The sequence below is a fragment of the Bubalus bubalis genome, chromosome 11 (genome assembly GCF_019923935.1).
Source record: "Bubalus bubalis isolate 160015118507 breed Murrah chromosome 11, NDDB_SH_1, whole genome shotgun sequence".
Lineage (NCBI taxonomy): Eukaryota > Metazoa > Chordata > Mammalia > Artiodactyla > Bovidae > Bubalus > Bubalus bubalis.
In genome coordinates this window covers 44,401,319-44,422,329 of record NC_059167.1, presented here as the reverse complement: position 1 = coordinate 44,422,329, position 21,011 = coordinate 44,401,319, and the positions used below count along the sequence as shown (strand labels likewise).

Genomic DNA, 21,011 nt, shown 5'->3' with positions numbered 1-21,011 from the left:
GGTCCCATTCCTTCAGCGTCAGCTGCAGCAGCCTTTGGACAGTCACAGAAGGCGTGGGGCATTGGGCATGTTGGCTGAAAGAGAAGCAGGCACTTCAGGAAGTTTTGGTATTAGGAGGAATATGTTGCTGCGATGAAACCTTCAGCGGTTTCCACAGCAGAGCAGAAATACCACTTCTGATTGTAGGCATCCCTAATGGTCCCGTCATCAACCAGGAGCAAAGTTATTTGTGTGATTTCTTTCCCAAGCCTCAGCTCATCAAACATGTACTAGTAAGGAGAAAAATCCTAAAATTATGTCTAGTAAATGGTTGATGTGAATTTTAATCCTTGAATCTCTCTTCATGGATATATTCCTTCTGAGTAAGAATGTACTTTTAATCTGTGTTTAGAAAAAAAAAGTTTTCATTTTTTACTTGAAATAAACCCCTATAAGGATAGGAATCTATAGTAGAGAATGCATCTGCTTGTATAAATAGGTTTTATTTTTCAAAATTTTGGGGTTTTTTGAGTTTACAGTTAGAACTTACAAGTTATATAACTGACATACAAATAATGAATTTAATGAATTTTTATTTTGAAATTGCTTTTAAATGTATAATACATAAATTTTGCCTGTTTTGTGTTGTGTTTTATCTGATATCACATTTTACTCAGTTTAATTCTTAACGTTGTGCTTGTAAATTCATTTTTACCATCTTTAAGTGATGGAGTGTCCATTTCAATTTGAAGATTTTCTTTTTTTTTTTTTTTTTTTTATAATTCCGTTTCATGCGTGTGTTTTGCATTTGTGACGATGTGGTGTTGTTTAAGTCTATAGAAGAACATGTGAAGCAGGTCAAACAAAACTGCGTAGCAGAAGATTGCCACATCAAGGTAGTGTTCCATGCTCTCAAATTTAGCTCATTCTTTAAAGTTCGAGGAGCTAACCCCTCATCTCTGATACTAACCATGATCTGCCCAGCTGGCTAACTAGTCAGAGTGCTCACTGCTCCCACACACCTCAGTGGCACAGGGTAGGAGAGGCTCCACTGTGTCAGGCTTGAGCTCTCTTGCAGTTGGTTCTTCTCCTTGTTGCTTCCTGTCCCGTCTTCACTTCTGTCCCTTTTCAAAATCTGTTCTAAAGCATGATTGTTTTATGCTTCCTCCTTCTTGCTTCTGCCTCTTGTTGCCTTCCTGTCACCTTTGACTCTAAGCATAACACTTGCCTCTCATCCATCTCCTTCATTCCTTTCTAACTGTTCTTCTCTCCAACTTCTTACTCCTATCTCATCACCCTTATTTAAAAACATATCATTTCTTACATGACTCCACTGTCTTTCTCTGTCTTTTTCTCTCACATTCTTGCTGCTATGTCTTTGTGCACTTTGGGAAGAGACAAGAGACACATTTTCTGTTACAAACACTAATGAAAATTATGTTAGCTAATCTTTTGTGACAGTTACTCAATATCCTGTAATCAAATGGAAATTTTGTAATTGGGGTGATTGCAGGGCATCAGAGAATCAAAGCTAGTTCCACATTTAATTATCAACACACTAAAATTATTGGTACCTTCTTTCTTGCTGCTGCTACATTTTCTTCTTGTCCTTTGAAGTTTTGTGGGACATACGTATATCTTTATAAAGCTGTGCCGTGACAACTAAAACTGCTGACATGTGTCTTGTAGGTTGAAGCAGATCTGGGCTATCCAGGTGGGAAGGCAAAAATCATTCATAAAGAGTCAGATATGATCATGGCATTTTCCATTAATAAGGTAAATGCTTCAGTTATTATGAAGAATGTAGTACGTTGATTTAGTGAAATTGCTTAGTTATTGACTCTGCCTTTGCTTTATAGGCGAACTGTAATGAAATTGTTTTGGCTTCAACACATGATGTACAAGAACTCGATATTACTTCTCTACTGGCCTGTCAGTCATACATATGGATTGGAGAAGAATATGACAGAGAATCCAAAAGGTTTGCTTATCTTATATAGTCAATTTATTTTATTTATTTTTAACACCAAAAACACTTTGCATGGGGTATAGTAGTCAGTTTTAAATATAGCTTTCTTCAAAGAGTCTATTAAATGGTTATGCTTGTGATTTGAAGTGTCTCGAAAACTATTTGTGTCTGTCTCCCTTCATTTGGGAAGGAGACAAACATAATTGGTTTAGCTCCCAATAAAGGCTCTCCTTTACTTCAGTATACAAAGTACTCCTACTTCTTCCATTAGACCCTGAGCTACTCCTAGGGTTTGAGTCAGAATAATCCTCAAAGCCTAATGCTAATTACTGACATTTTAACTCCAAAGAAATGTCAGAAATTTACACAGTGATAAATAAATTTACCTGATTTGGATAATTACTGTAAAAAGCAGAATACACAAATATATTAAGTAGACTGAGTCATATATACTAATTTTCAGTGTTTCTTCTTACATATCTCCTTATAAGCATACCTTTTTTTTTTTAAGATAAAAATGTAGACAGCCTTACTTTTCAGTAAAACTCTGGACACTGCACCAAGAGTGCAGGAACACTTTCCTATTTTGGGGTGTCTCCTCCACGTTTGCCCTCCCTCTTTTCTCCAGACTCTTGGAAATTTTATGTACTGGGAATGGTGCCAGGATAGCCTCTTCCACTGTTCTGGTTCTCGCTTGTTAGTATAGAATATAACTAAGTTGCAGTCATACTACAGGGTAGATGGAACTGTGTTATATAACAATTAAAAATTAACATTTTAATGTGATAACTAATACCTCACTCTAGGAAAACTTTTAACTCAGATTTCTTCAAAATGTATGAATTTTATAAATGGGTATCTGTACTTGAAGAGAACATACAGTCTTTTTCTATACAGGATAAAAAGCCAATCTGTGTTAAATACTTCAAAACAAACATTTGCTCTAATTTGTACAACAACAAAATTCCCCCAAACATTTAACTTACATTTTGCCTAAATGCAAAAAGTTAACCAGTACTAAAATTGGCAATGATTGGGACTTGTACCTAAGTTTTCCTCATGGATATTTATTCATTTTATTTTTTTAAAATAAAGACTGTCCTTTGGGTAGATAAAAAGGTCTGTAATTGGAATTTGTGTTGAAAAATGGAACTTTCACAGTAACACACAAATGTTTTCCACAGTTCAGATGATATTGATTATCGTGGTTCCACTACAACTCTTTATCAACCCACTGCAACCTCCTATTCAGCAAGTCAGGTGCATCCATCTTCCTCTCTGCCATGGCTGGGCAGTGGACAGACTAGCACTGGAGCTAGTGTGGTATGTCATTTACTATTAGGTATGGTTTCTGGATATGGACTCGCTCAAAAATAGGTGTAAGTCACTTTGACAGAGGAATGGTGGGCTGCAGATCTGAGCCCTGGCCAGCAGGTGGTAACCACAATGATGCTAGCTAGCGTGCTGTGAGTATGTGTCAGGTGCATGCTTGTTTTTTTCTCGTAACAACCTAGGTGATTTTCATTTTATAAATGAGCAAACTGAGAGGCACATGGTGGTAAACAGACGGAAAGGAATTCGTGTCTACTCTGTGTTTGAAAAGTGCACCAATGACATTATTGTTAATCATGGTAGTTAAGGGGTCCCATTCTCATGTTCTGCTCTGAAGAATCTGGAGATAGTTCTGATTGTCCTCAGGGACGGGCACTTGGAGGAGAGTTCCCTTTATCCCTAGATGAAGCCGCTTGGTGTCCTCACAGTCCACACAGACCAGGGCCAAGCCATCAAGTGACTGTGCTTCCCCAGCCTGTTCAGACAAGTGTCACGTATTTAGGGGGTCAGAAAATCCACAACAGGGTTTATTTAAGTACTAATCCAGTGTGAGAGAATAAATGTTATTAGAATTATAGAATTAGATGTGGCCTGAAGCATATCCTTCCTATCTCTTCTGTGATGCCACAATATAAATTCATTTTCATCTTCTTTTAAAGCTTATGAAAAGAAATCTCCATAATGTTAAAAGAATGACGTCACACCCAGTTCATCAGTACTGTAAGTGTTTGATTCATTATCAAAGAACTGTGAGTGGCCTCTATAATTTTGAAGCTGGCTTATAGAATTGGAAATATTGGAACCCTTTCTTGAGCTTTATATCTTAAGTTTTTGCTTTTCCTCTTGTGTCTCAGATCTTACGGGTGCACAGGATGGCAGTGTGCGAATGTTTGAGTGGACACGACCTCAGCAGCTTATCTGTTTCCGCCAAGCCGGCAATGCAAGAGTCACAAGATTATATTTTAATTCACAGGGCAACAAGGTTAGTTCTAGGGGGTTACTACTAAATTCATCTGAAAATAATTGTGGATATTTATGAATAAATGGCTAGTAAAGCTACATCTAAAAACAAATTCAGTCACTATAGATCTAAGCTTAGCAGGCAGTTTGGAATGGAAACAGAGAGAGATTTATTTTTAGGGGGGCTCCAAAATCACTTCAGATGTTGGCAGCAGCCATGGAAGTAAAAGACACTTGCTCCTTGGAAGTAAAGCTGTGACCAGCCTACACAGCATATTAAAAAGCAGAGACATCACTTTGCTGACAAAGGTCTGTCTAGTCAAAGCTATGGTTTTTCCAGTAGTCATATATAGATGTGAGAGTTGAACTATAAAAAAAGCTGAATGCTAAAGAATTGATGCTTTTAAACTGTGGTGTTGGAGAAGACTCTTGAGTGTCTCTTCGACTGCAAAGAGATCCAGCCAGTCCAGCCTAAAGGAAATCAGTCCTGAATATTCATTGGAAGGACTGATGCTGAAACTCCTATACTTTGGCCACCTGATGCCAAGAATTGACTCATTGGAAAAGATCCCGATGCTGGGAAAGATTGAAGGTAGGAGAAGGGGACGACAGAGGATAAGATGGATGGCATCACCGACTCGATAGACATGAGCTTGAGCAAGGTCTGGAAGTTGGTAATGGACAGGGAAGCCTGGCATGCTGTAGTCCATGGAGTCACAAAGGGTTGGATACAAATGAGCGACTGAACTGAGGCAGTTTGGTGTCTGTTTATATAGCCCTTTGGCTCTCAATAAGAGCATAAATCCACAGAATTTTGTGTGGATCAATTAATCATCCACTTACAGATACACTAAATATTCTGTGATTGTAAAGAATTCTGTTTTTGTTGCATGTGTTGATGGTACCCCTGTGTGAAGTCAGGCACCTGAGAGAAGCCAGTTCCCGCCCCCCCCCCCTAAATTATACTACAGAAATTTGGAGTAAAGCAGTGAAATAGGCATGGAAAAGCCTTTAAAAGGTGGCAGGATATTTTCAGTACTTGGGGTTTCCTGAGACCAACCTAGATAGCATATTGAAAAGCAGAGACATTACTTTGCCAACAAAGGTCCGTCTAGTCAAGGCTGTGGTTTTTCCAGTGGTCATGTATGGATGTGAGAGTTGGACTGTGAAGAAGGTTGAGCGCTGAAGAATTGATGCTTTTGAACTGTGGTGTTGGAGAAGACTCTTGAGAGTCCATTCTAAAGGAGATCAGCCCTGGGTGTTCTTTGGAAGGAATGATGCTAAAGATGAAACTCCAGTACTTTAGCCACCTCATGCGAAGAGTTGACTCATTGGAAAAGACCCTGATGCTGGGAGGGATTGGTGGCAGGAGGAGAAGGGGACGACAGAGGATGAGATGGCTGGATGGCATCACTGACTCAATGGACATGAGTTTGGCTCAACTCCGGGAGTTGATGGACAGGGAGGCCTGGCGTGCTGCGATTCATAGGGTCACAAAGAGTCGGACACAACTGAGCGACTGAACTGACTGAGAACTACAGCAGCAGGAACGTACGTACAGGCAGGATGTTGGTAAAGTAGGACTGAGTGACTCTCCTTTTGTTGTTTTTTTTTTAAACTTTACATAATTGTATTAGTTTTGCCAAATATCAAAATGAATCCACCACAGATGATTTTAGCTTTGACATGGCTACTCAGAAGCTGTATTTAATATTTACACTATTCTTACAGTGTGGTGTTGCAGATGGAGAGGGTTTTCTGAGTATCTGGCAAGTAAACCAAACTGCGTCAAATCCTAAACCTTACGTGGTAAGTATCACTCAGTATTCCCGGGGTACATGCAGAGGCTGCCTTGTTTGTGAAGTGTTTGTTTCAGACAGCAGATCCTACTGGTAGATCTTTTGGGAAAGGGACCGCTCTGCCAGGAACCACAGCCCAGCACCCATTGCCCTCATTCTAGGTCAAAATAACCAAAGACTTTGGTCATCCTTCAAGCTGTGAAAACCATTGTATTTGAAAATTTTTAGGGACCTTCCATGTGTGTAGTACTATTTAAGATACATTTCTATTATACTTTTATCCATTTTGAAATCTCTAACTTCTTAATGATAGAATTTTATAGTGATTCATTTTAGGTACTATAATAAGAACCAGACAGTTCCATGCATGCCAATTTTCTCCAGAATATTACTTACTAGATTTTAACCAGTCCCCATAGGCGACTTCATCCATTAATCCAAATCCCGTTTCAGTCATTTGATGATGCAGATGAGCATGTCTGGAGATGTTTCTCTTAAATTAATACATTATAGACTGTGTCATAAAGTCTTTATAGAAGTGGAAGTGACCTTCAATCTACCCTCTGGCCTTTGTCATTTCTGTAATATACCAAAATAATTTCAAACAAAATGTCTATTTTATTTTAAATACCCTGCTCCTCCTCCTGACTCCTCACCTCCAAGTTTCTGTTCTTCCACACCTGATACAAAAAGGAGAGTCATATCTGTCTCAGTAAGTGGTTTGCTACAGCTCTGGGACATCCTTAGGCAGTCTTGGGCAACCTTAAACCTGTGGATTATTTTTCAGGACTACTTTTGACTTTGTTTTTTACTATTGCTCTTTACCTGGAGTGAAGGCAGGGCCCACAGAGGTGGTAAGGAAGCTAGGTATCTATATTAAGGTTACAGTTTGACTTAAGTCCTTCAGGTCTAAGACTAGATGGGCATGTAGGAGTTGTTCCTCTTTGGGTGGTGGCTGTTTGTTATGATTTAATATTATTAAAGCTTATTAAATATATTTGAGATAAGCACTAAAATTGCCTGGACCCTTAATATAATTAAATTTCTTGCTTAAATTCATGTACTTGTTTTATCCCTTTGTTACATAATCTAAAAAAGTCACCTTTAATTCCATGTTTTTACCAACTTCTTTAAGTTTGATATTAGCCAAATAATGTGCAGATGACAGCAAATCCTATCATTTACTCTTTATTCTAGATTTTAAAAACTGTCTACAGCTTTTGCATGTAGTAAATGATTAGCAGAGCGGTGTGTGTGTGTGCTGTACCACCTCTTACTGGGTTCTGAGATAACAGCAGCTGCACTTCGTCCCCACAGAGCTGGCAGTGCCACAGTAAAGCCACAAGTGACTTTGCATTTGTTACTTCTTCAAGTCTAGTTGCCACATCTGGACACTCCAATGATAACAGGTGGGTTGACAAAGATGCAAACCAGAAATAAGCCTATTTTAGGCAGAAAGGCACTCTTGCTAGAAAGTATGCTATGCTAAGTCACTTCAGTCGTTTCCGACTCTGTGCGACCCCATAGACGCAGCCCACCAGGCTCCCCTATCCCTGGGATTCTCCAGGCAAGAACGCTGGAGTGGGTTGCCATTTCCTTCTCCAATGCATGAAAGTGAAAAGTGCAAGTGAAGTCGCTCAGTCGTGTCCGACTCTAGTGACCCCATGGACTGCAGCCTACCAGGCTCCTCCGTCCATGGGATTTTCCAAACAAGAGGTACTGGAGTGGGGTGCCATTGCCTTCTCCAGAAAGTATGGATTTCTATATTTAGTCAGGTTTTACAACCTCAGAAATACAAAAACTGTTACAAATTCTTTTAAGCAGTTTTCCTTATCAGAAAGAGGCAAAAATTACTCCCAATGTAATCTGCTAATAAGTATGTGGAATTTTTTTTAACCGGTGTTAAATACTGGCAGATTTTTGAGACTCTGTAGCACAGAGTCGGACACGACTGAAGCGACTTAGCAGCAGCATTCTCAACATCTTCTTTGCCTTCGATTGTTTTCATTGACAGCATGTGCCCATGAATGATACCTCTCATTTCCCTGTGGTGTTGATGACCAGGGATAGAGAAGCATCTCTTCTACTCAGGAAATAATGTCTCATTTTCCCTGGAGTAATAATGGAAAAGAGAGAGGGCCAGGAGATGAGATGGGGACGAGTCAGGTGGGACCCATGTGAGACACAGAATCCTGTAGTTTGAAAAGGATAGACTCTTGGAAGTGATATATCCTCAGTCCTAACGTCTACTACCCTTGTCCTAGTTGAGAATCACTGCTTTATAAATGTAAGTGAACCAAAAAACCATAAGACTCAATAAGTAAAAATATTTGATGTAAATCCCAGTGATGATTTAGAACAACTTGTCTATGATGTATTTTTATTAGAAATGTATGCCTCTGGGACACATTGATAACACCTGGAAACAGCCTCATTCATGGTGAGTCAACTCTTCGATTTTCATTATGCTGTGAAAGAGTGCTTTCCTGGTTTTAACTAGTAAATTCAGTGTGTATAGTTTGTTCATGGGTTAAAAATGGAGAAATATATAGAATGAATAAAATTCTAAAAGTTGCCTGGAATGCTGGCTGGCTTGCTGAGGTAAATATGTATGGTCTCAGACATCCAGCTAGGCTAGAGTAATCTTTGTGTTGTATTCCCTTCAGAATACATGGTATGGGGAGTGGTGCTACTAACAAGTCTTCCCAGTTGGTGCTGGTGGTAAAGAACGCACCTGCCAATGCAGCGGTCACAGGAGACACGAGTTCGATCCCTGGGTCGGGAAGATCCCCTGAAGGAGGTCATGGCAATCCTCTCCAGTATTCTTGCCCATGGAATCCCACGGACAGAGGAGCCTGGTGGGCTTCAGTCCATATGGTTCCAGAGTCAAGGCTGTTGAAGGAGTTAGTGGCAAAGTATTTATTGAGCTCACCAGAAATGAGATCATATTTTAAAGAATTAAACCTAACCATAAAATGAAAGTTAACCTTATGATGAATTAGAAATATGAACAATGCCAATTGAACATTATTCCTTTTGTGACAGCGTTTCCAGATTGCCATCCTATAGATCAGTTTTCCACACGATACCACCAAAAATGCTCAAAGTTCTAGTAAGTTTTGAGTTAAACAAAGCTAGGTGGACTTAAAAAAAAAAAAAAAAGATTTCTTTTACGATGAAGAGGTATTATTTGAGAGATGTAATTTTCAATTTTGATTGAAAAATTCTTGTTTTGGTGAATAATTATTAACATCTTTTAAATTAATATTAAGGCTTTAATCATATTAGAATGCAGAGAGTCCCAGGAAGGATAGCTTCTTAATTTGTAGCTGGCAGTTTTCACACTAGTGTAGTTTTAATTACTTCATTAGGAAGAATAGTTGATTTACAGTGTTTTTGAAGTATAGTTGATTTACAATGTTAATTTCTGCTATATAGCAAAGAGATTCAGTTGTACATGCATTCTTTTCCATTACGGTTTATCACAGAATATTAAATATGGTCCTCTGTGCTCTAGACAGTTGTTGATAAGGCTTTATGTATAGACAGGGACTGTGAAAGGGTAAATACTTGTTGTCATTGGTGGGTGTTAGTAAAGACATCGAGTATCCCTGAGAAGCTTGTTCTCCTCTGCATTTTGGCTTCTGCATTCTTAGGAGACAGTATAGCTTAGTTAGGGCTTAAATTTCCTGTGTATATGTGTGTTTTCATACTAAGGTTATGAATAAGTTTTTTTCTGTCAGCGCTTGCAATCTTTTTACTTTGATCATGATTATAGAAATTTAGAAGGGAAACTGTGACAGTAATTTCTGTATTACTGAAATGTGTATTTAAAAATTACCAGCAGTACCAAAGTAGACATGGTTTGGGAAAGGCTCTTGATGTTTCTCTCCAGGTTTCACATGCCACGATCATGGTGCCACGGTTCTTCAGTATGCACCAAAACAGCAACTCCTCATATCTGGAGGCAGGAAAGGCTACATCTGCATTTTTGACATCAGGCAGAGACAGCTCATGCACACATTCCAGGCGCATGACTCTGCTATTAAGGCGCTGGCTCTCGACCCCTGTGAGGAATATTTTACTACAGGTTCAGCAGAAGGTAACATCAAGGTGAGTCATCATATGAGAGACGTGCAAACGTGCTATTATGTTTATCTTCTGTCAAGGCTGATTGGCAAGGGGAACCAAAGCAAAAAACTAACCACCCTCTTTGTGCGAACGCTGTCTCTTGCTTCCTTCCTTCTTTCCGTGTGGTTCTTGTTAGGACCTAGAAAACCAGATGAACTCAGTATCCTCTCAGGTCATAAAAAGCTTTAAAGAACTCTATGTGTTTAATTAACGCATGGAGTTTCTGGGGACCTCCTCCCCTCTCTCTACCTCTGTCTCCAGTCCCTGACTCTATTTTGCACAGTTGAGGTTTCCAGATAAGTGAGGCAGTACTGTTCTTTTATACTGCCCCAGGGCCAAAGCTTAGTATGTTAGGAATGTATTTAATTGAACTAGAGATGGGGTTATATATGGTTAATATGAAACAAGAAGATGTGGAAAAAAGGAATTTGAAAGAAGGTACAGGGAACTGTAAAGATAGTAAATGGCCCTGTGAATGGTGTTATTTCTAATTAAATAAGCTATTGGGAAAGAGGTAGTTTGGGCTTTAAAGAGGTCATTTGGGCTGGGAGAACACAAGTGAAGGTCTTGTTTTTGAAAGTTTCTCATTTCTTTCTTAAAAGACTTACACTTTTTTGTTTTCACGTTTTCCTCTAAACTAGGTTTGGAGATTGACAGGCCATGGCCTAATTCATTCATTTAAAAATGAACACGCTAAACAGTCCATATTCAGGAACCTGGGGGCTGGAGTCATGCAGATCAACATCACCCAGGGCAACCGGATCTTCTCCTGTGGGGCAGACGGGACATTGAAAACCAGGGTTTTGCCCAGTGCTTTTAACATCCCTCATAGAATTCTTGACATTCTGTAGGCTTAAAGGTTGGGGCTTTATTTTTATAAACACTTCAGTTAAAAACACCCTGCAGAAATTGTTAGGCATTTCTGCTTTCCAAGCAGTTGTTTACCCATTGAAAAGAATACAGAGAATCTCTGTAGAATCTGATCAAAGGTGAGTGTTAGGCCGCGTTGTGCCTATGTGGGCTGGTAGAATGACTGTGCATGTAACCTTTATCATGCTGACAATATTTAAATAAAGCAAAACCTAGTATTGTATGAAGGGTAGCTATTCTTTACAGCATTTAGCAAACCTGACTCAGAAAACAATCAAGGTTAGAAGTTAGCCTGTAACTAAGTTATAATAATGAGAAGGACTTTTACACTAAATCTAGGAAGAAAATGTTGCTGTTTCAGGTTTTTCTTCCTATTCTTACCACGATTGTAGCATGCCTGCAGTCTCCTTTGTTGAATGAAGAACAGTCATAAAGAGTTAGAAGCTCCAGGTCACCAGAAACACTCTAAGCTTTGGAGCCCCGTGCAGTGACTAGTTCTCTGCTGTGAGAGGTTGTTCCCATTCTTTTCCTGCTGAATATTTTTCCTGTTAGTGTTTATACTGAGCTAGTACTGTAATTTGCAAATGAGTGCAAATTAAATGCAATGTTTTCCTCACAGTTTGCACATTCACATTTTTTGGACTGCTAGTTTTTCTATTTAAATATTTGCCTTCATGTTAGGAATGTAATAGTTGGACATGACATTTTTGTAGTTAACCAAACCATACCAAGTTAATATTTCTTTTTTTAGTCCAGTTTAGTACTTTTTCTTTTCACTATTCAAGGTTAAACACTCACAACATTTGAAGGCTATGTTGAAACTATACCAGTAGAGCATTTCATATCATAATTAAAATGAATGTTAGGCTTTTTGTGGCCAATTAATAGTTGATGAGATTGGTGATATTATTTATTATCACAGCCTATTGTATAAACTATGCAGAGTTAAATATTATTTGCTTGAAAAATATTAGCCAATGTTGTCATATTTTGATGTACTTCTTGGTTATGACCAAAAATATGTTCTTGAAATATTGAAACCAGTGTCTGTGTGTTTAAATGTTTACCAGCAAATTGTCTCATCATGTTAATGAGAATGTTTAATGCCTGTGCAGTAAATAGTGAAATATAATGGCATCAAAGCACCTTTCTCTGAGGGCAGTGTGGTATTTAGGCTGTGAAATACATATGTAAAAGGAAAATAAATGTTATTTGTTAGAGTTTTATCTCAGTTTGGTGTGGCATTCTTTGATAATATTTATAACAGTTGAGACCATTTTAACTTTAATAAAACTTTGCTTAACTATTGGAAAATTCTTAAGATATTGGGCAGTTCATTCATTTACAAATATTTATGAGTGCCTTCTATATGAGAAGCCATTTTAGGAAACGGGATACAGAGGTGACCAGACAGAAGGCACGCAATGTTGGGATTCAGTAGGGTAAGAACTAACATTACTTTATCTTCTTGATTAAAGTTAGAGTGCGTTTTGGTGTCCACACTGGTGAAGGAGCTAAGCTGGGGATGGTGCTCATGTGGACTGGTGAAGAAAAGGGAGGATGCCTAAATACTTAGGAACACAAATGCGACAAAAATAATAAGCATACACATATACATACCGGGGCTTTCCTCAGTGGCTAAGCAGGTAAAGAATCCGCCTGCAACGCGGGAGACAAGTGTGTGATCCATGGGTCAGGAAGATCCCCTGGAGGAGGAAATGGCAACCTGCTCCAGTATGGGACAAAGGAGTTTGGCGGGCAGCAGTTCATGGGGTCACAAAAGAGTCGGACATGACTGAGCATGCATGCACATACACTTACCTCAGTTCTGCATACAGTAACTTCTATATGTTGCATTCTCTCCATCACTGTATGTATTATACTAAAGTAGTACCTGGTGATGTGGTCAGTCTGTAAGATAATAGAATTTTTCAAAATTGTAGATGATTTACAATACTGTTAGGTACACAACAAAGTGATTCAGTTATATATATTTTTCCAGTTCTTTTCCATTATATTGAATGCAGTTCTCTGTGCTATACAGTAAATCCTTGTTTATCTATTTTATATATAGTGGTGTGTATCTGTTAATCCCATACTCCTGATTTATCCCCCACACCACCTTTCCCCTTTGGTAACCATAAGTTTGTTTTCTATGTCTGTAAGTCTGTTTCTGTTTTGTAAATAAGTTCATTTGTATTTTTTTTTTATAGATTCCACATATAAATGATATCCTTTGTCTTTCTCTGAAGGTTTACTTAGTATGAAAATCTGAAGGTCAATGGGCTTCCCTGGTGGCTCAGAGGTTAAAGCGTCTGCCTGCAACACAGGAGACCTGGGTTTGATCCCTGGGCCGGGATGATCCCCTGGAGAAGGAAATGGCAACCCACTCCAGTACTCTTGCCTGGAGAATCCCATGGATGGAGGAGCCTGGTGGGCTACAGTCCATGGAGTCGCAGAGAGTCGGACATGACTGAGCAACTTCACTTTCACTTTCATCTGTATTACTGCAAATGAACTCCGGGAGCTGGTGATGGACAGGGAGGCCTGGCGTGCTGCACTTCATGGGGTCGCAGAGTCGGACACAACTGAGTGACTGAACTGAATTGATCCATGGCAGCATTTCATTCTTTTTAATAGCTGCATAGTATTCCATTATATATATATATACACACACACCATATCTTCTTTATCCATTCATCTGTTGTGAATAGTGCTGCTGTGAACACTGGGTGCATGTATTTTCAAATTAGAGTTTTCATCTTCTCTGGATATATGCCCAGGAGTGGGATTGCAGGATCATATATGCTAAATCTAGTTTTAGTTTGTTTTTGAGGAACCTCCATACTGTTTTCCATAATGGCTGCTGGAATTTACATTCCAGCCCAACAGTGTAGGAGGGTTCCCATTTCTCCACAGCCTCTCCAGCGCTTATTGTTTGTTGATTTTTGATGATGGCCATTCTGATCTTCATGAAGTGATACTACTCCTGGGCATATATCCAGAGAAAACTATAACTCAAAAAGGTACATGCATCCCAGTGTGCATTACAGCCCTGTTTCACAACAGCCAGAACATGGAGGCAACCTAAACGTTCATCAAAAGATGGCTAAAGAAGATGTGGTGTGTGTTATATATATATATTACACACACACACATACACACACAACAGAATATTATGCAGCCATAAACAAAAAAAAACCAAAATGCATTTGCAGCAACATGGATGGACTGAGAGATTGTTATACTGAATGAAGTCAGAGAAAGACAAATAGCATATGATATTGTTTTCATGAGGAATCTAAAAAAGGATACAAATGAACTTATTTAACACAACAGAAGTAGAGTTACAGATGTAGTAAACAAACTTATAGTTACCAGGGAGGTAAGGGAAGGTAGGGATAAGTTGGAAGATTGGGACTGACATATACACAATACTATATATAAAATATCAGAGAAGACAATGGGACCCCACTCCAATACTCTTGCCTAGAAAATCCCATGGACAGAGGAGCCTGGTGGGCTGCAGTCCATGGGGTCGCTAAGAGTCGGACACGACGGGGTGACTTCACTTTCACTTTTCACTTGCATGCATTGGAGAAAGAAATGGCAGCCCACTCCAGTGTTCTTGTCTGGAGAATCCCAAGGATGGGGGAGCCTGCTGGGCTGCCGTCTATGGGATTGCATAGAGTTGGATACAACTGAAGCGACTTAGCAGCATATATAAAACATAAGGACCAACTGTATAGTACAGAGAACTCTACTCAATACTCTAATGGCCTATATGGGAAAAGAATCTAAAAAAGTGGATATATTTTACTTGTTCTGAAATCTATTTTGTCTGAAATTAACATAGCTATTTTAGTTTTCTTTTGATTCATGTTAGCATAGTTTACCTTTTTCCATTTCTTTACTTTTAATCTGTGTCTTTAAAGTAGGTGTTGGGTCTTGGGTTTTGTTGTTTTTTTTTTTTTTTAAATCCTGACTGTCTTTTACTGGTATATTTAGATCATTTACATTTAAAGTGATTATTGATAAGAACATGGTAAATATTAATACAGCTATAACTGTTTTCTCTTTGTTGCACTTGAAAAAATCTTTTCTGCCTTCTCTGGTGTTAGTTGAGCATTTAATATGATTCAACTTTATCTTCTCTTATTAAATCTATTATACTTCTGTAAAAGGAGTGTAAGTGGCTGCTCTAAAATTTTTCTTCTACATTTGCCACAGATTTAAGTTACTTTCAGGTAACATTATACTGCTCCATAGATAGTACAGGTATACTGTACTGTTCCCATTCCTCTCTGCCGCCTCTATAACGTTGCTGTCATTCACTTCCATTTTCCATCATCTCAGTACATTGTCTCTGTTATTACCTTTAACAGTTACATATGGAAATCAATTGTGAGTAAAAAAAATACGATCTTACCTACATTTATTTCTTCTATTTCTTTTCCATTCTTGATGTAGATATCAGTTTCTGATCCATATAATTTTCTATCTCTTGAAGAACTTTAACCATTTCTTGCAAGGCAGACCTGTTAGTGCGATTTCCACAGTTTTTGCTGGTCTGAAAGACAAAAAAATCCAGTAAAATTCTTTTCCTTGTTTCTTTCTTTCCCCCTTTTTTTTTTCTTTTTTCTCTGTACCACTTTGCTGGTGGGATTTTAGTTCCGTGACCAGGGATTGAACTCAGGCCATAGCAGTGAAAACATCAATGCTAGAACCCCCAAAACAAACCCATGAGGCATTTTTCTATTGTTAGTGATAAATAGATTTCAGAATCCCTGTTTTATAGGTAAGACAGTTGAGACTCAAACTCTGCAATGTAAGAATTCAAATGAGTTTCACTCCTCAGTTCAAACCCACATAGCCCTGCATTGTTGTGTAAATATTGCCCTCAGTTCAGTTCAGTTGCTCAGTCATGTCTGACTCCTTGTGACCCCATGAATCGCAGCTCACCAGGTCTCCCTGTCCATCACCAACTAGCGGAGCTTACTCAAACTTGTGTCCATCGAGTCGGTGATGCCATCCAGCCATCTCATCCTCTGTCGTCCCCTTCTTCTTCTGCCCCCAATCCCTCCCAGCATCAGAGTCTTTTCCAATGACTCAACTCTTCACATGAGGTGGCCAAAGTATTGGAGTTTCAGCTTTAGCATCAGTCCTTCCAATGAACACCCAGGACTGATCTCCTTTAGAGTCATGGACCTAACATTCCAGGTTCCTATGCAATATTGCTCTTTACAGCATCGGACCTTGCTTCTATCACCAGTCACATCCACAACTGGGTATTGTTTTTTGCTTTGGCTCCATCCCTTCATTCTTTCTGAAGTTATTTTTCCACTGATCTCCAGTAGCATATTGGGCACCTACCGACCTAGGGAGTTCCTCTTTCAGTATCCTATCATTTTGCCTTTCATACTGTTCATGGGGTTCTCAAGGCAAGAATACTGAAGTGGTTCGCCATTCCCTTCTCCAGTGGACCACATTCTGTCAGACCTCTCCACCATGACCCACCCGTCTTGGATAGCCCCACACGGCATAGCTGAGTTTCATTGAGTTAGACAAGGCTGTGGTCCGTGTGATCAGATTGACTAGTTTTCTGTGATTATGGTTTCAGTGTGTCTGCCCTCTGATGCCATCTCGCAACACCTGGGTTCCTCTACAGATATCTAAATACTTCTCACAGATTCCCATGGACTCTCTGAGAAATATATGGTAGGCATATTACTGATACTAGATATGTCTTTGGACTTCATGGTGCATTCTTCAACTTAAGCTCCACACGCACACCCACCCCCCAAGTTAAGGGAGTTAAGAGTATGCAGGCTGACACAAAGAGCGAGAGGAAATAAGCTTGTGAGAGACTCTTATCCAGTCCCTAAAGGAAAACTGCCTCAGGCTACCTGTATAGGACAGGATGTGTTGCATGTCTGTCAGTCACGCAGTTGTGTCCAGCTCTTTGCGACCCCATGAACTGCAGCACGCTAGGCTTCCATGTCTAGTCCCCTTGATGAGGCCAGGGATCTGATTAGTCTGGTGGTCTGGCATGTAAAGCACCGGGGGGAAGTCACAGAGAGAACAAGACTGAGAAGTTTGCCTCAGGCATATTCCACTCAAATTCAAACCTAGGAATCTAGCTTTGGCTAAGGCTCTGTTTGACCCAGGAACCTGAGGTGGGCAGGAACGTGCTATAACCTTGTGGACACTACCTGTAAGTATAATGGCACCACACTTGCTCAGGGCACCTGTAAGTCACAAGGCTTAGGGACTTGTGAACGATAACCGCTGTTCTTAGGACCTGTCCTGCGGCAGGTATTGCAGAGATATATTCCAAACACCTTGGACTTTAAGGTGGCCAACCGCACAGGTATATTTTCCAACACACACTGGAAGGAACAACAAAAAGCACATAATACCACACTCAGGGCAAAACACTCAAGATCCCTGATTCCTGAAGGAATACCAATCAAAGGGACAAGGAGACATCAAATCCACCAGGCAAGTTAGGTGTCGTCACAAGGCTACAGGCACTAAATGTGGGAGAGGGGCTGGAGCAAAGGGAGCCCCCGACACTGTCGGTGTGAAGGACTGGCAACTCCCAGAAAAATGGACAGTCTTCGAATGCCTGCCAAAAAGTTCTCAAGAGAGACTAAGCCTAGGCGCTGACATTCCCAGCCCTGGGCTTAAACCCCTAGAAACCCATCATTCAGAAAGAGACGTGCACATCCACAAGCACTGCAGCAATATTCACGGGAACCAAGACAGAGAAACAGCAAAATCCCCACCGATACGTTAGAGCTTCAACAAGATGTGCCGCCTATAAGGGACGGACTATTACTCGGCCAGAGAAAACCCCACTGAGAGACGGGGATGTTATGCCCCTGGAAGCCACGGGGATGGAAATTGAAGGATCCTCTGCTCCAGAGACTCAGCCAGACAGCGGAAGACCACAGGGCCCATAATGTCCCCGTCTGGACTGAAGAAAAATAAACGAAGGATCGAATTTACACCCCAAAGAGAGACCCTGAGAAGGTTCTATCTCATACCAAGGGAACCAGAAAAAAAAAAAAAGACAAATCCAGAAGTGAAGGGGGTGGGGATGAATTAGGGGGTCCAGGCTAGCAGAAATAGAGAACTCGGTATCCATCATAGATAATCCACCAGAATTATCAGCTTTCTTACTTTCTTCTTTCGTTTGTTTTTCACATACACACAGAAGTTTCTGCCTCTGACCCGACCACAGAAATGGCCATCTCTAAAGGTAATCCACAGAGATAGTCTCTTTCCTTCCTCATATACACTGAAAACTGGGTCAGACATAGATAATCCACAAGGACCTTGTGCTCAGCAGGGGGCATGACCTTCTGCAAGAAGCTCTGTGACAAAAAAAACCCAGAAACATAGATACAGCCTATAGTTACCATCATATCTGTATCAGAGGTCTGTACACTGACAACAAGCACAGAACAACCAATAGACTATACAACTTGGGCACGATGTCAAAGGAAAAGAAAAGTAATTCCTACTGTATCTCCTCGAACCTACTTTATTTGACGTTTCTCCTATACCAGGAGTCGACGCAAGCTTGTGTCCCAGGTTGGGACAGGGTGAGGTCGAGACAGCCTGGCAGGGTGCCCTTCCTGAGACCCCTCTTCAACCTCCAGTGTCTGCTCGGCTCTGGCTGGGACTGGAGTCCGGAGTGGAATCAAGGCCTGGAGGATCTTGGAAGCAATAGTCAACTGATCTCCACCCTCTCCTGGTGCTAAGGTTCCCAGCTCAAGCTTCCTTCCCGAGAGTGCAGCTTCCTAGGCACCTTGGTGTCTAGATCTGGGTGCTCTGGACCTGTTGGGATTAGTTAAAATGCAGGAGAGTATAGCTTTAAGGAGAGGAGGCTGTGGGACACAAGCCCCTAGGTGTTTGCTCAGACACATTGCACTGGAAGGCACAGCCCAGGAACCTGACATTCCCTAAGGCTCTGGTTGCACTAGGAACCCAAGGTGGATGTGGAAAAATGCTGCCCACTTGTGGACATGTCCTGGCAGTACAACCGGACAGCCAGGGCTTCGGGGCACCTAGAGTCCACAGGACATGGGGGGCTGTTAACCATAATGGCTGCCCTTAGGACTTGTCCCAGGACGGGTATTGCAGAAGTAAATTTTGGCCAAGATGGAACTTAAGGAAGTCAGTTGCTACAGCTATATTATCTTCACACCTTTGAAGGAAAAATCAAAACCAGAAAACTTAAACCTCAATAAGAAACCAAAATGCTTCCACATTCCTAATGACTGCAGGCATGTCCATAAGAAGGATGACAAGAAATCAAATCCCACTGGTCTAGTTAGCATTCTCACAGGGCTACAAACAGTAACTGGGAGACTGCCTGGAGGAAAGGAACCCTGCTACCTACCCCTGGGAATATACACGGTTGGTGCCCAGAAGAAAGGACAGCCTCCAAATACCTGCCCAAACACTGTCAAGAGAGGTCAGTCAAGGAGCTGACATTTCTACACCTGGCTCTAGATTCCGAGAAATCTATCATTCAAGAAAACACAGGGACCCCAACATGCACTGCACTTCTAATCACAAAAGCCTCTCTATTGCTTCTGTAGCTATTTCTCCACTCTTCTCCAGTAGCATATTGGGCACCTACTGAACTGGGGAGCTCATCTTTCAGTGTCATGTCTTTTTGCCTTTTCATGCCGTTCATGGGGTTCTCATGGCAAGAATGCTGAAGTAGTTTGCCATTCCCTTCTCCAGTGGACCACATTTTGTCTAAACTCTCCATCATGACCCATATGTCTTGGTTGGCCCTACACGGCATGATCATAGTTTCATTGAGTTAGACAAGGTTGTGATCCATGTGATCAGTTAAGTGTATATGTTTGGTCCATATGTGTATATGTTTGGTGGCTCAGAGTTTAAAGCACCTTCCTGGAATGCAGGAGACCCGGGTTCGAGCCCTGGGTCAGGAAGATCCCCTGGAGAAGGAAATGGCAACCCACTCCAGTACTCTTGCCTGGAGAATCCCATGGAGGGAGGAGGCTAGTAGGCTACAGTCCATGGGATCACAAAGAGTCGGACACGACTGAGCGACTTCACTTCACTTCACTTCACTTCACTTCACTTCACTTCACTTCAACATACAGACCAGTTCGGTGTATGTGTGTACTCATATAGCTGATTCAGTTTCTCTACAGAAGAAGCAAACATTGTAAAGCAACTATACTCCATTAAAAACTAATAAAAAACAAAAAGTAAAATAAAATAAAACCCCCCAAACTCATAGACAGAGAACTGGTTGGTGGTTGTAAGGGGAGGTTGTTGGTAGTAGGGGAAAAATAAGCAAGTGGTTATAAGGAACAAACTTTCAGTTATAGATTAAGTCTTGAGTATTTAAGTTACAGCATGCTGAGTATAGATAATATAGATGAAAATACTGTATTGCTGATTTGTAAGCTGATAAGAGACTAGGTCTTGGAAGTTCTCATCACAGATTTTTTTTTTAGCTATGTCAGATGTTGGATATTAAGTAAACTTACTGTGATCATTTCACATTATATATATACATAAAATATGTATAAAATCACTGTGTTGCATGGATTAAAATTAACGTGATATTACGATTATATGTCCATAAAACTGGAGGAAAAATCCAACCAACAAATTGACTGCCTGCTCCCCCTAAACATGAAATGAAGTCTCAAATATGAAAATGGTCAATTTGTCAACTGCACATCCATATAGAAGAAATGCGAAGGGAATAGAAAGGAGTCAGTCCTTCAAGCCAAAAGGAAATGGTACTACATGGAGGTCTGCACCTTCACAAAAGACTTAAGAACACAAGTAAGTATATCGGGAAATTAAAGACTTTGACCTATTTACCTCTGTTTAAAAGACAATCAGATTCCCTGAAGCAAAAATAATACAAACATTTCTGGTTTTATAACATAAGTACTGGTGAAATACAT

At 40.3% G+C, this 21,011-nt stretch overlaps 1 protein-coding gene and 1 long non-coding RNA gene across 11 annotated transcripts in view; one reads left to right on the top strand and one right to left on the bottom strand.

Annotated features, from left to right (window-relative positions):
* The window catches only part of DMXL2 (Dmx like 2), a 179,341-nt gene extending 167,075 nt beyond the window's left edge, over window positions 1–12,266 (top strand). For 3 of the 10 annotated variants that reach the window (XM_006050775.3, XM_044925010.1, XM_025295585.2), the window contains 11 exons: window positions 813–875; window positions 1,669–1,755; window positions 1,839–1,960; window positions 3,133–3,271; window positions 3,940–4,000; window positions 4,135–4,262; window positions 5,972–6,049; window positions 7,357–7,448; window positions 8,427–8,479; window positions 9,935–10,152; window positions 10,812–12,266. In XM_006050775.3, the coding sequence (XP_006050837.3) occupies window positions 813–875; window positions 1,669–1,755; window positions 1,839–1,960; window positions 3,133–3,271; window positions 3,940–4,000; window positions 4,135–4,262; window positions 5,972–6,049; window positions 7,357–7,448; window positions 8,427–8,479; window positions 9,935–10,152; window positions 10,812–11,021 (1,251 nt within the window). In that variant the 3' untranslated portion in view covers window positions 11,022–12,266. Of the gene's footprint in view, window positions 1–812; window positions 968–1,668; window positions 1,756–1,838; window positions 1,961–3,132; window positions 3,272–3,939; window positions 4,001–4,134; window positions 4,263–5,376; window positions 5,428–5,971; window positions 6,050–7,236; window positions 7,449–8,426; window positions 8,480–9,934; window positions 10,153–10,811 lie in introns of those variants that run through there. The other 7 variants (XM_006050776.3, XM_044925011.1, XR_006542778.1 and 4 more) reach the window with 7 other exon arrangements.
* On the bottom strand, window positions 10,005–17,038 carry LOC123328049. Its single transcript, XR_006542780.1, has 7 exons — window positions 16,947–17,038; window positions 15,470–15,610; window positions 12,862–12,951; window positions 12,661–12,746; window positions 11,422–11,569; window positions 10,779–10,939; window positions 10,005–10,309 (listed from the first exon to the last, which is right to left on the bottom strand). It is a non-coding gene; the product is annotated as an uncharacterized LOC123328049 (long non-coding RNA).
* Between the last annotated feature and the right edge of the window lie 3,973 nt (window positions 17,039–21,011).